The 14,535-nt window shown below is 43.5% G+C and overlaps 1 protein-coding gene across 1 annotated transcript in view; it reads left to right on the forward strand.

Annotated features, from left to right (window-relative positions):
* Nucleotides 1–14,535, forward strand: part of syne1a (spectrin repeat containing, nuclear envelope 1a) — a gene marked incomplete at its 5' end in the record, with an annotated part of 119,062 nt that overhangs the window by 41,631 nt on the left and 62,896 nt on the right. Inside the window, 11 exons of the mRNA XM_080513806.1 lie at nucleotides 999–1,358; nucleotides 2,797–2,933; nucleotides 6,726–6,903; nucleotides 9,279–9,461; nucleotides 9,851–9,994; nucleotides 11,191–11,346; nucleotides 12,283–12,447; nucleotides 12,923–13,095; nucleotides 13,285–13,438; nucleotides 13,572–13,715; nucleotides 13,971–14,135. Of these exons, the coding sequence (XP_080369932.1) occupies nucleotides 999–1,358; nucleotides 2,797–2,933; nucleotides 6,726–6,903; nucleotides 9,279–9,461; nucleotides 9,851–9,994; nucleotides 11,191–11,346; nucleotides 12,283–12,447; nucleotides 12,923–13,095; nucleotides 13,285–13,438; nucleotides 13,572–13,715; nucleotides 13,971–14,135 (1,959 nt within the window). The remainder of the gene's footprint in view (nucleotides 1–998; nucleotides 1,359–2,796; nucleotides 2,934–6,725; nucleotides 6,904–9,278; nucleotides 9,462–9,850; nucleotides 9,995–11,190; nucleotides 11,347–12,282; nucleotides 12,448–12,922; nucleotides 13,096–13,284; nucleotides 13,439–13,571; nucleotides 13,716–13,970; nucleotides 14,136–14,535) is intronic.

The raw sequence follows: 14,535 nt of genomic DNA on the forward strand, positions 1-14,535 counted from the left end.
TAAACCTCATGCATAGAGCAAGAAAAACTTAATTTGATGCACCATGATAAAATGGAAAAACTGTCAAACTTAACAGAAGAAGCACGACCTTGACTGTAAGCCGTGTAGAGCTTTCTTAAAAGTTTCTCATTTTTGAGTCTGCCCTCAATTTAGAGATGTTGTGCGTGTATTTTTTTTTTTTTTATTGCACGCAGATAACCGGTTGCAGAATTATCTGAACCCATCTCATCTAAATGGGCTCTCGCTATGAGGGAAAGTAAATTACGCTGGGAATTGGAATTGGTTCTCAGTGTGTTCCCATATCAGAGTCAAATATCTCAATCTGCGCGAAACACTTTACTACCAATTTACTGGATTGATATTGTGTGAAAAGGTAGAAGGCAGGAGCAGAGGAATTAATATCTACGCCTTTCCCAGTTCAATAATTCTATACTTACAGTAGAGAGAATGAGGAGAAAATGATTTGCATTTAAATTTTACACCTGGGCTCCAATTATCACATTATAAATGGATATTTGCAGAGGCATGATGTGAAGCACTTCAGTACAAGAGAAGGTAAAAATCCTTGTTTACGCAAGCTAATGTTCTTTTTCAATTTCATTCATCGTCTCAAGGTTAATGCTCATATCCATCCTCGTGTGTGCACTAAAATGATCAGACACTGTTTTTCCCCTCTTTTTTTTAATCCCTGTATCAGCTCACTGTTATCTTGCCACACTCAAGTGTTTGCCTTTCACATCATCTGTGATACTTTCTCATCGTGAAGGAGGGGGTTCGAAATGAGGGGGATGGGATAAAAAAAAATTGAGAATATTACTGAGGAAAAATGTTGGACATCAGAAGCATTTGTACACAGACAGAATCAAAGACTTGGAGATAAACAAAGGATGTGATGTAGCAGGAGCTGTAAAGGACTGTACAGCGAGCTTTAAATAGAAACGGTTGCACAATCGGAGGTTGCAGTTTCCGTAGCAACTTTGTCTTCTCCGTCTCTTCAGGAGCGGGTGGAGTGTCGACTCTTAGAGGGCCGAGACCGCCTGAGCAGGGTACGTCGGACCGCCGCGGCCACGGCAGAGCACACGGCGGCAGGGGGCTGTGAGGCCATGGACCGACAGCTGGGGGCGCTGTCACATGCTCTGGAGCAGTGGGAGGGGGCTGCACTGAGGGCCAGGGATGGCCTGGAGGGGGCCCTGGCCGCCGCCACGGCTTCAGAAGAGGAATATGACCGTCTGACCGCCCGGCTGGAGGACGAGTTAAAGGAGTTTGATGGACAGCTGAGGGGGTGGAGCCAGCAACTGATTAAAGCTGAGGGGCGGAGCAATGGCGAGGAAGCAGTCGAAGGATGGCAGCTGGCGAAGGTAACGTGAAATTTAAATATGACAACACATTGCCTTCTTCACTGTTTATCTTTTCAAAACAGTTTTTAAATAATAAATAAAACTTTGTGGGCTTTGTGAAAGCTGACAGTGGTTACTGCGCTATAAAAGAAAGTGATTAGCATTGTTTAATGCAAAGTACCCACAGACACACACACACACACATGTACACACACAGCGTGCAGACATACATCCACTGCATTCAGCTCTGCCTGTCAGTAATTATCCATTCTATTTGTAAATCCTAAAAACAGATTAGTTGGTAAATCAGCTTTACTGGAATGACGGGGGAGTGACAGCCACAATCCCATCAGTTTCCCTGTTTTTCTGCTCATTATGTCGCCCCTGTTGTTCCCTCTACTCCTCCTCCCTTTGTTTTTCAATACCATTATTTTTCACTATCTCACCCTGCCCAGCATTTTCTTATTTCCTTTCCTTTCCTCTTGCCTGTACTCTTCTCTGACTTAGTTGAAGTGAGAGGTCTTTTTGGCAGCAGGGTTATTTCTTCGAAGCAGTTGCTCCTCATCTCCCATGCTGCCCTGTTTCTAACCTCCGCAGGATGTTTACAGTGTGACTGTGTCTCTGTTGTCAAGGCTTTGCCAGCACGTACGACCTCACACTCCTCCACAGGCTTCTTCTTCGGCCATGCCTTTCTCCATTTTTTTTCTTCTTCTCAATTTAGGGGGCTGTCAAACAGCAGAGGAGGAGTCTTTCCCCTCCTCCGCTTTCTGTCTCTCCTCCTCCAGCCTGTTTCCTGTGTCCAGCCTTGTTTTCATTGCGCGCTTGTTGGTGCGCATTTGAACCAGTTCTTGCATCCGTGCGGGGCTGACAGCTGAATTCCACCGGGAGAGAGCGTGAGAGAGTGAGCGGGAGGAAAAAAATGTGTGAGAGGCAATAAGTGTAAGGAGCGGGAGGGAGGAGAGGGGAGAGAAAGTAGTAAAACGACAGGAGGAAGGAGGGAGGGAGGGAAGGAGAAGCGGGAGAAGAGAGCAGTGAGTCCACGAGAGCAGAGAGGGAGGGTCGTTCAATCGCCATACGTCAGAAAGCGAGCCAGTGGGAAAGAGACGGAGCTTGTACATATTTCATGGGACAGGATTTCATGACTGTGTGAGTGCAGAATGTGAGGCACGCCGAGGCGAGCGGGAGACCGTTATCCACAGCTCCTTCCTGCCGCTCTCCTCGAAGAACAGAAATGCTATTGTACAGGCAGCACTGTGAGTATGTGTTGGAGCGTGTGTGTATGTGTGTGTGTGTGTGTGTGAGAAAAGCAAAAAGGAGTGAGCATGGGTGTGAATAGGAATGTGAAACCACTTATTGAAGGGTGTCATGAAGAGCCGTTAGGTGCTCATCTCTCGTGACGCATGCATGCGGACACGCGCACTCTCTGAGCCAGCTGGCGTGTCTGCTTTGCGTTGTGCAGGACATACTGGAGAGCTTGCAGAGCGCCGAGCCGATGGCAGAAAAGTTGAAAGGCCAGCTGAATGACCTGGTGCGGTACTCCAGAGACTTGGGCTCGCAATCGGACCGGGTCACGGCGATCATCAAACAGCACAACAGGTGAGAGGAGATTTCTGTCTGCGTGAAGTGTGAATGGCGGCGAGACAGTGTGTCAGTGTGTTCACGTGAGCGTAAAATGAAGCACTGATTGTCATCAGTGACAGCAACGATGCACTGCCACTGCTGTTCAGTGGGGTTTTACCACTTGGTAAATCTGCCATGTGAGAATTAATAGCTCAGCATTTCCAACCACCATCCACATCTTTTTTTTTTATACAAGGAGAGCTCATAGCATCAGGAAGATGCATCACAAAGATGTTATGAGCAAATAATTATCATTTACTTGCTGAATCCTGTGTTTTTGGATAACTGCTTAAGCATGCAGGCTTCTTCTTTTTCTGTTAACTCTATGCATGCCTTTTCTATTGTGCTAAATGTTATTGCTCCCTGTTGATTAGTGCGCGTTCTTATTAGCTTCATCCGACAACACCAGACAGTGCTGTGTTTCCTAATCTAAAAGGAAATGGAAGTCAATGTTGATATTTGGATTGATGGATGGAATTAGTTGTTTGTTATTTGTCATGAGATAACACATTCCGATTTGTGAAATGCAAATTGTTTATATAAAGAATATACTTGTAGACCTTCATTTTTAGATTTGTTTGGGGTGGGTATGTCACACTGGAAATAAAATATGATAAAAGGAGTTTCTAAACACAACAACAACAACAGTAAGAAATAAGTTCTTTCCAAAAACTTGCAGCACGTGCTCATGCTCAGTTTTACAAGCTCCTTTGTGAGTGTGTGGTTTATTTGTCAGTGTGTGTGAGTGTTGGTGTGTGGATGTAGCAGTGGGTGCCAGTGGTGTGTGTGTGTGTGTGTGTGTGTGTGTGTGTGTGTGTGTGTGTGTGTGTGTGTGTGTGTGTGTGTGTGTGTGTGTGTGTGTGTGTGTGTGTGTGTGTGTGTGTGTGTGTGTGTGTGTGTGTGTGTGCGTGTGTGCGTGCGTGTGTGTGTGTGGCAGCCAGGCAAAGGTGAAAGGTGACTGAGAGCAACAGAGCCACCAGTTGCTAAGCGACATCAGCCGCCCTCTATAAGATCCATTTATTTGCGTTGGTTGTGTCCTTGTACAGTTTCATTTTACGCAACATCGAGTGTAATTCCAGGCAAAACAAGATCATTTTGGAGGGGATTTCCTCCCACTCTGATACGTTGCATGCTCTCGTCTTTTTTTTTTTACTTTAGTTGTAATTGCCTTCTTTGAACCCACAAGTGGGCTCACGCTCACCGAGCACTTGTTTGTGAACTCACCATGAAATGCCTCTTGAAAAGAATGACATTGTAAACAATAGAGCATGCAAGCACACTAACATGCAGATTATGTACACTATTCACCATTGCAGTACTGCAGATTATCTACTGGCTTTACATGTGTGTGATATTGACTTTGCTGTGACATGTATTGGCAAAGGACCTGGGTAAATTTAATTTGTTAGAAACACTCCGGGTGGTAATTGGCTTTGGCTGTTGATTGGCAAAAAGAGCAACTCTTCTCTCTTTGCTTGGGTTTTCTGACTGTAATAGACTTGGCCTGTGCAGACTTTGCACCTGTCCTGCATGGAGCACTGCAGAAGGAGGCGTGACCTGGCAGAGTGAAGGAAAGAAAAAAAGAGATTGAGGATGAGAAGTGTGTAACCCCCCCTTCTCCTCCTCATCTTAGTTTATGCCAGATTTTGTCTGTCACAGCAGAAAAAAGTGCTTCTTCTACACCCACAATCCCCACTGTGTTAGCCTTTCATGCCCTCATCACCACATCAAAACTCAAGGGTGTTTGTGTTCATATGTCTGGGCATCCATTAAATTGTGTGTTTGTGTGTGCTGAAGTGTGCAAGAACAGGGGGGTTGTGTGTGTGTGTGTGTGTGTGTGTGTGTGTGTGTGTGTGTGTGTGTGTGTGTGTGTGTGTGTGTGTGTGTGTGTGTGTGTGTGTGTGTGTGTGTGTGTGTGTGTGTGTGTGTGTGTGTGTGTGTGCGTGTTTGTGTGTTTTCTTTTCTTTTCTTTTTTTCATGTCTCCCTTTGGACAGCAACTCTTGCTTAAACAGCTGCGCACCTTGTTTCCCTGCTGTCATCCTTTCCATCACCTCTCCTCCTTTAACCTTCACCTACTGTCTGCTGCACGTGATACACAGAGATTCTTCTCTTGTGCTGTTCTTCACCCTCTATGTTATCTACATTCATTCATTTGATTTTTGCGATAGTTTTTCATTTTAGTTTATTTATTCTCTGCGGTTGAATAAAATTAACCGCCGTTTCTTTTTTGTGACAATTCTGTGTCCAATAAGTAATCAATTGAAAGAAATTGTGCCAATGAATAAAGGTGTTTAATCTTTCATGTCATGTGAGAAGATTTACAACTGAGCATATGAATTTGCCTTTTCAGTAACTTGAATCGGTTTCCTGAGTATAACTATCTGCTCGTTACTAATACAAGAGAATGTCAAAGTTTTAAAATGATTGGTTTTGCACAGATGACCAATATCAGCATTTATCAGTACAGGAGCCGATCGTGGCCCACGACAGCTGAAGGGAGGCTCCGCCCCTGACCATTCCATCACAGAGAAAACACAGAGAGACTGACTGTGACACACATTTAAGAGTCACCTTTTAATCTCAAATGTATGTTTTTCCGTGTTGGATAAATGAAAGAGGAGCACTTGAAGAACGTTCTTTGATAATAATTAGTTAATATTATTATAGGGCAACACAGGTGCCAGTAACATCCGGTTACCTCTGCCGAACAGGTTTTTCCATTGATTTTGTGACATTTAATGTACATTTAGTGAAAGACCTAATTATTTCGAACTTGTCGAAATAATTCATATCAATAGTGCAGAAATATTCAAAATGATGATTCTGTAAATTGGAATAATTTGTTTTACATGGTATCATTTCATGGTATATCAGTTAGCCTCTCTTGTCTCATTGACCCATTTGTTATAATGCTCCTTTTTTGAAGGCACATATAAACTTGAATATCATATCCGGCTTATTTGATATATTTTGTCCAATAGAATAGATTATGAAAGGCTTTCAGTCTGAGTTAACCACAGAAAACCACAAAAAACGATTAAAAGCAAACGACTAAATTTGTTTGTAAGGTGGCCAGAAATGCAAAAATGCATACTTATTTTTAGGTATTAGGTCTTCCATATATTATCATGTGTTATATAGAATAGAATTTGCTGTATTTATTAATGGGGGGGTGGGGTGAATAAAAACATCATAAACAGTAAATATGCATAACAGAAGATCGAGTTCTTTATAACCAATAACCTTTAATGTTCCAGATGTAGAAAAAAACCCAACATGCCTCATTGAAATCCAAATGTGACTGTGTCCCTTTCCCTCACCCTCTGCCACATCTCCTTCATGTCACCTTTTTTTCCTCATAACATCAAGCTGTCATGCCTCGTTCCCTCTGTCTTGTCACCCCCGTGAACTCTTGCCCCAATCATATGTTGTCTCTCAACCCCCTCCGCTCTATACCCACCCTACCACCATCCCCCCACTCGCTCCCATTGCCCCAGCACTCATTCATTCCACTTCACCCACTTTGCCATCCCTCCACCTGCCCCTTTCTCATTCCTGCTCATCCCATTTCCGCTCGTCCTCCATGTTGTCAGGTCAGTCTGTACAGTATCTCGCTGCGTCTTTGTCTTTGTTTTGATGAACACGTGGACGACAGGCGGAACACTTCCTGTTTGTAGCTGCTTTCTGTCTCTGTTCATTTTGCCAAGGGATTTCAATCTGTGAGCGCACTCCTAAATTGGCCTTCTTTCTTCCTTCCCTGCGCACAGTCTCAGCCTCCGTGCTTCCCGGGAATGTCAAAATAAGGAGCGCTTGTTGGAGCAGAGGTTTCGTGCGGCACTGAGAGACTTCCAGCAGTGGTTGGTCAATGCCAAAATCAGCACCGCCAAGTGCTTCGATGTGCCACAGACGGTCACAGAGGCCTCCACCTCTTTGCAGAGGATCCAGGTAAGACATAGGCATCATTTCTTTCAAATCTCACTGTTGACAGCTCAAAGAACTCATTGTGTTGTGAATATAATGGTGTCTGTAGTCACTTGCAGTGTTCATTGTGGTGATATTACAATACCAATGTTTTTGTTTAGATTGTTAAAATATTTCTGCTTTTTAAACATTATGGTTTAGATTTTCATTGTTAAAATTCAAAATGCATTGCCTTTTTTGGACAGATATAAGTCAGGGACAGGTGATAGAACAGAAACAGAAATAAGCAATTTATATGGAGATGTTTCTAGATAAATAACATATCCAGCTACTTGTATTTACATTCCTGTGCTCATATCCAAGAACTGCCACCCAGGGTGGCTATTGAGTGTTTTGTTTTTTTGGTTTTTTGGCCATTAACCAGCTCCACTGGACCAGTGACGCTTTGAGTCAGTAGCTGGTGATTGTTAAGAGACCATCATTTATGCACTTATATCAGCCAGTCTATTCGCAGCCGGGGGCAATGAAGTCAACAAGCATCTCTTCATCACAAAGGTCTTTTGACTCCTCTAAAACCACAGCACTGAATTACCATCAAAGTTTAACACTAACTTTTTTTTTTTTACAAGTTATCGAGCTAAGCACAGATTACTTCTGCAGTGAAATTGAAATTATGTAAAAGCTGAAGAATCAATCTGTTCAATGGGAGGTGACTGGAGGGGGGGACACTGTATTAACATGTTCCGCTGTTGAGTGTCCTCTGGTGGGCTTGTTGAGTGGTGAGTCCTGGAGTAGGCTGGATAAGCTGGAAAAAGGCCCAAAGCCAAAAGGGATAAGAGAAAGCTCAACCCAGCAGGGTCGCTCTGCCATTCTCCTCAAAATATCTCTGTATATGTCGCTCTTTTCTGAGAAGTCAGTGTGTCTTTTTTGTGAGTTCCTGGCATGTCTGGCAGCCTTTTCAGTGCACAGCAGGACTCCAGCTCAGAGTCAGGTGGTTGCCTGTTAAAGTTGACATCCCCACATCCCTGCACTGGATGGTTAATTACCTCTCAGAAACCTGACCACCACCACCACGAAGGAGTTGTTCTTTCTTTTGTGAGCTGTTTTAGTAAAGCACTTACTTTTCCAGTCTCAAGATTTCGGCTCAGAGAAAGAAATAGATGAGATCTATGTTTTATTGGATTATGGTTTCATAATCATAGGAAGATAGGCACTTGTCAAAAGGCGCTTGTTAAAAATGTTAGAAATGTGAAAGACATCAAAGTTATAAAAGATGTTCTCTCCTTTTTTTGAATTCTAAGTTTTTGGGGTATCTGTGGGGCATGAAAGGTATTTCAGTGAGTATAACTCCAAGAGCAGAGAGAGGAATACTGAAGCAATCATGTTTTATTTATTATTGACTTGGTGAGGAATGTGGAACAATGTTTCCACATGGCTGACCTCCAGGAGGGCCGGCGTGGGAGGGGCGGGGGCATCCATTGTGTGACGCCTAATTGGTGGTAGTATACAGTTAACATTGGCAGAGTGAGAATGGTAGCAAGTGTGGATGAGCGAATGAATGAACACACAACAGAGAGACGAAATAAAGAGGATGAGATATGAAGAGAAGAAAGAAAGACACTCGACTTTGAGTGCTTGTGTTTGCCTTGACTGCACTGTGTGTGTGTGTGTGTGTGTGTGTGTGTGTGTGTGTGTGTGTGTGTGTGTGTGTGTGTGTGTGTGTGTGTGTGTGTGTGTGTGTGTGTGTGTGTGTGTGTGTGTGTGTGTGTGTGTGTGTGTGTGTGTGTGTGTGTGTGTGTGTGTGTGTGTGTGGAGCCTGAACCTATAGTGTTTCTAAGTGATGTGTTGACTGCACAGATGGTGGAGTGGTCCCTGCTGCGCGACTGTCATCAGCTCAGCTCTGAGGGAGGGGTGTGTGTGTGTGTGTGTGTGCGCGTATGCGTATGTTTGTACATTGTCAATGGGTGGGTGTGGAGGCACCCCTGAAAGCCCACACTTTTCAGGCTCACTGACTTTCCTTCTCTGTGATCTCGGTCAGGTCTTTCTGTTGGTGCATAGAGAAATGGTAATGGCCGCCATAATTACTGCTCCTCATAGTGTAAAGTCAGAATCTGTGACATACTGAAAGAAATCTGCTGGCCTTGCATAGAACTTATATTTATCTACTTCATTCATACCTTCTTTAACAATTTTTTTTTACAAACGTGTACTGGCCAAGACAGGCAGCATTGTTATTGGTTACCATTCAGCCATCAGAAAAATCAACAAGAGGGAAGACGAAGTTGGGAATTGTCACTCTGCCCCCCCCCCCTCCTGTCACTTTCACACACCCTCCCTTTGTGTGCGTTTCTCTGTTAAATAGTCACTGCTCCTTTGTCTTTGTCTGTGTATCCCCACAGGACTTCTTGAATGACAGGGAGAATGGCCAGGCCAGGCTGAGTACAGTAGGAGCCAGTGGGGAGCTGCTGATGGCTGTGGTGTCCAAAGACAGGGTGGAGGGAATCAAGGCCAAGGTGGCGAATGCGAGGGAAGACTGGAAGGGCCTGATGAGTAGCCTGCAATCACGAGAAGATGCACTGAAGGTCGGACTGCGTTTTCTGTGCTCACTGAATAGAAAACGTACATTTTAGTAGTAGAACATTTTAAACTAAATCTCCCGTGTGTGTGTGTGCGTGCGTGCGTGCGTGCGTGCGTGCGTGCGTGCGTGCGTGCGTGCGTGCGTGTGTGTGTGTGCGTGTGTGTGTGTGTGTGCGTGTGTGTGTGTGTGTGTGCGTGTGTGTGTGTGTGTGTGTGTGTGTGTGTGACTATATAGACAGTATGATCATGTCTGCATAAATAACTGATGCTTTAATCAAGGTTATAGTCACTGAATAGCACAATATACATTTATTTGTCTTCATTTTTCTCAGTTTATCATACTTAAGTTTGGGGACCTCTGCTGTGTTTTACCTTTCATTTGCCTTATTTACAGAACCTGCAGTCTCAGATGTCAGAGTTCGAGGCCAGCGCAGAGCCCCTGCAGGAATGGCTGAACGGCACCGAGGTCAGAGTTCAGGAGAGCAGTGCTCGACTCCATGACCTTCCAGCCAAGAAGCAGGAGCTCAGTAAACTTCAGGTACTGAGTCCATTGTTGAGATTCCGAAATCACGTCAGCGGAATCTTTTCTTTGAAAATCACACGTTTGCGTTTGTTGATTTGGCCGTGTGTTTCTGCCACTCTTTTAGCAACACACTCTTCAATACGTTAGGAGCTTTTAATACAACTGCAAGATTACATTTTGATATGCAGCAGTTACTTTTCACATTTCCCCTTCAGGTTCTGTCATTGACGTTCACTCATTTCCTCTCTTTACTCAAGAAATTGTTGTCATTACACCAGAAATTGAATATTAAGTAGTTTTTTTTTTTCCCAGGCCACTAAATAGCTCTCCATCAGATATAGATCCCTAAAGTGTAATTTCAAAACCGTTGGGAAGAGAGAAGAACCTAATTACATTTGTCGAGCACCGCTGGATCAAAATAGATCAGCGTCTTGACACAATAGTCAGAGGAAAAGTCCAGAAATCTAATTAATTCTCCTTCTGTCACAGCTGAAGCGCTGCGTGGCTAAAAGGCCTTTTTCAGGATGTGATAACAGCCTCCGCCGCGTCTGGCAGAGACAAAAAGGGAAAAGAGACACGAAGCGTTAAAAAGATAAAACTAACAAAAGAAAAGAAAAAAAATATATCAAACTCATCTCAAAGCTCTGCCCTTATCATTGTTGCTATTTTTGTATTTACTCTGTCGCCCACTGGAGCACTTCTCCTCGTTGCCTTTTGTCTGGCACTGCAAGCAATTACATTTTTCCCCTGAACACCTGACATACAATACAATACAATGCAATACAATGCAGGCAGGCTTCAGTGTCTGAACCAGCCTTGTGTTCTTTCTATGTCATGTTCTGTCATGTTGAAATGAATAACAGCATTTCTATTTAAAAGATGAACCCCAGGGGAAATAGTGCTGACACCTGTTTTACAGTGGTCCTTTCCCCTGTATTTATCCATGTATTCTGATGTGCCGTTGTTCCTGTTTGTACACGTGACATGTTAACTCGTCTCGTCTCTCTCCTCTGTGCTCCTCACCCCTCCTGCATCCGCTATTACAAAAAAACATGTTTTCTTTTTTCTTTGTCATTTCATTTTCCTTTTTCATGACACTGACACAAAACCATCCCTCCTAATCTGTCACGTGTAACCCTGCACTCAACTACATCCTATTGGGCCACCTCTGTTTTCCCATCGCGTCCTCCTCTTGCTTCATGCTGGCTCAGTGTTTGCTGGAGGAGATGGCCAGTCGGGAGGTAGAGCTGAGCAGGCTGAGGGAAAGAGCTCATCGTCTCTGGGAGGGACAAGCAGCCGGCAAGGGCTTCGTCCACAGAGTATCCCAGCTGTCAGCCCAGTACCTAGCCCTCAGCAACCTAACCAAGGTAACACTGCTCCCTCTCAGTAACCCCGTGCCCTCTTGCTCCCGTCTTTGTGTCACCGAAATGCTGCCGCATGATAAGATGTGCTTTGCTTGATTTATGTACTTTTGGCAAAGACTTTCAAACTGTCATTCCAGCTATGGCGTTCACTGCTGATGTGTGTGATTTAGTGTGTTGTCAGTCAATCATTAGTCATTGTTGCTCTAATCAGCCCGTGTCTAGTTTTTTTTTTATTTTATTTTTTAATAAATTGCACCTATGAGTCATGGAATCCAGAATAATTTACCTGAGCACAATGACTCACTGTCCGTCTCCTTCAAAAGGTCCTTGTGTTCGCAGCCTCATCAACATAAAAAAGGCCAAGGATGTGCAGGTTACATTTTTTTTGCACTGCAGCACCTCCGAAATGCCAGAGCTGAAATGTGTTAGTGCTCGAGCAGATGACCTTTTTGAAGCTCTGATTAGATTGGTCACACTCTTATGATTAATTTGATATATCACAGAACAAAACACTACACTGACTGCAGAGCGCCGTTCCCTTACCTCAGGACAATGAGGGTACCCCAGTGATGATAAATGGGGTTTATTTACTTTGCTGACTGGATAGTGGAGTCCTATTTTTAGGCTCTCTTCCCTCTCAGACATGGAAACAAGAATGAAATCATTGAGGATGGCCACTATTTAATATGGCTTTCACTTTCATCAACTATACAGTAGATGTTAAAGACGTGAGTGAAAACTGAAAACAAAGTGCATTGTTCTGTTCTGTGGGGGTGGAGAGTCTCTGGAGATGTCTGCCAGGATAAAACACGACTGTCAAAGACAAACAGATATGAAGACGCTGCTGTTGGGATTTTCAGCTCAGACCTCAAGCAGGTTCTCAGAGCCAATATGAAGCCTGAAAAGTCTGTTTACAGTGGTTTGCTCTCTTAAATCAAGGATAAGGCCTCCAGGATTGAGCGCATTGTTGGGGAACACCGCCTCTTCTCTCAAGGACTTAAAGAGCTCCAGGACTGGGTGTGTGAGGCTCAGAGGGTCCTCAACACATGCATCTCCACAACCACTGACAAAGGCGTGTTAGAGGACCGGATGTTACAGCTGGAAGTAAGAAGGATTTATCTTCAGAAAGTAAAAAAAAAAAAATAAAGAAAGATCTGTTTTCACTTAGAAAAGTTTCCGAATGAATCAGGCTGGAATTTTTTTTATGTGTTTTGGGGAAATTGCTATTTTCTGTGAAATCCTGTACCTCAATTAGACGTTTAATCTGAAAATCTAGTTTGGATATTACAGTGCAACACAGAAACAGTTGAATAATTTTTTTAGTTATCTTAAATAGAGAAGAGTGGTGTCAGAAAATACATCATTACATATCATGTCAGCACTGTAAATGTGTGAAATTACACCAGTGCAGTAGATCTCTGAATCCTTTGTACATACATTTGTTCTCCTCGGCCCTCATGTTTTACATCCTGTGAGACAGTATACAAATATATACAGATTATTGGTTTCATAGGGACTATAGGGATTTATGTTGTTTTGTGGAAGATTTTTTTCTCAAAGTTGCTCACCCCTGCTCTAGGCCTTACTGGCAGCACGACAGGAGAGGGAGATCCAGCTCAAGATGCTGCTAACTCGGGGAGAAGCGGTCCAGAGGAACACTTCGGCTGAGGGAGTCCCAGTGATTCGCAAACAGATCCAGGACCTCAAAGACTCCTGGGACTCGCTGCTTTCTGCCTCAATCCAGTGTAAAAGGTGACGACCAATCAGTGTGTCATTCTTTTATTCATTGCGACTGGGAACTGTCTTGTTACACTTGATGGATTTCAGTCGGTTGAAAGGTTAAAAGGCACAATTGAATTAAAGAGTTTGCATGGAAACGATGTGCAATGTGTGCTTAGGCACATTGTGGTTGTATTAACATCAGTGGGTTTATTGTGACAGTCAGTTGGAGGGCGCTCTGTCGCAGTGGACCAGCTACCAGGAGGACGTGGGTCAGTTCGTGCTGTGGATGGACCGAGTTGACGAGACCCTCAGCTGCTCAGACAGACAGTACTCCGAGATGAGAGACAAAACCGCAAATCTGGGCAAGACTAAGGTGTTACATCTCAATGAGATTCATTAAATTCATCCTATTAACAACCATTGAAAGATGAAGTACATTTACCCACCAGAGCTCTGGGTTTCTGAAGATAAACTACAATGATGCATGTGTCCTTATTTAATTTCAGCTTCTCTATGAGGAAGTATTAAGTCACAGCAGTCCTCTGGAGACCATCGCCACAAAGGGTTCCAATATGGCTGAACACTGCACTACCCAGCAGGAGGTGCAGCAGCTGCAGTGTAGATACAACGCTCTCAAAGAAAAGGCCAAGGTACTAACCCACAAGACAGTTTCAGTTTTCATTTCTTCAGGCATTTGTATATTAAGTGTAGGAATTTAAGACGTGGAGTTTTAGATATATTGACACGGGATATTTGGATATATAGACCAAATTTTTCAGTTTGGTACCTTAACTATTTTAAATTGATTGCTTGACGATTATCAATGCAAAATGGTTTGTAAAGGTTCTCAATGCCTCTCTGTAATGCTGCACACATGCAACCCTTTGCATCCCTTTGTGTTGCAGAACGCTGTCAGTAAAGCCAAAGGTCTGGTGCTGGTCCATCAGGAGTATCAAAGAGGCCTGCATGTCTTTGAAGACTGGCTGGAGCAGGAGCACGCCTCTTTGGCTTCGCTGTCCCATCCAGAGGGAAACGTGGACACACTCGAAAAAACACTGCAGCAGCTGCAGGTATTGAAACTGGGGTTTTGTCCTTGTTCATAATCCGAGAATAAATATATTCTTATGCCCTAGTATGACTGTGTAGATATAAATAATGCACTCGCGTAATTGGCCAAAAAACGTGCATGTTTTTTAAGTTTTTCAGACAGACTGTAAAATCTGATCTTTGTCTGCAAGAAACACTTGCTCCGGGGGTCATTACAGTTGAATTATTCATGTTGGTAGCTTTTAGGTTTGAGGGACTCTTCTACACAATAAGATGTTTCTAACTTAATAAATGGTTGACCTGCGGTTGAACATTAACAAAGTATTTCAGTCATTTCTTGTTTAAAACTATATTAAATTATATTTCTTGATCTGGAGGTTCATGGCTTCACTGTGACTCAAATCAGGTTTTTGCATATTTGAT

This window comes from Blennius ocellaris (assembly GCF_963422515.1).
Source record: "Blennius ocellaris genome assembly, chromosome: 18".
NCBI classification, from domain to species: domain Eukaryota; kingdom Metazoa; phylum Chordata; class Actinopteri; order Blenniiformes; family Blenniidae; genus Blennius; species Blennius ocellaris.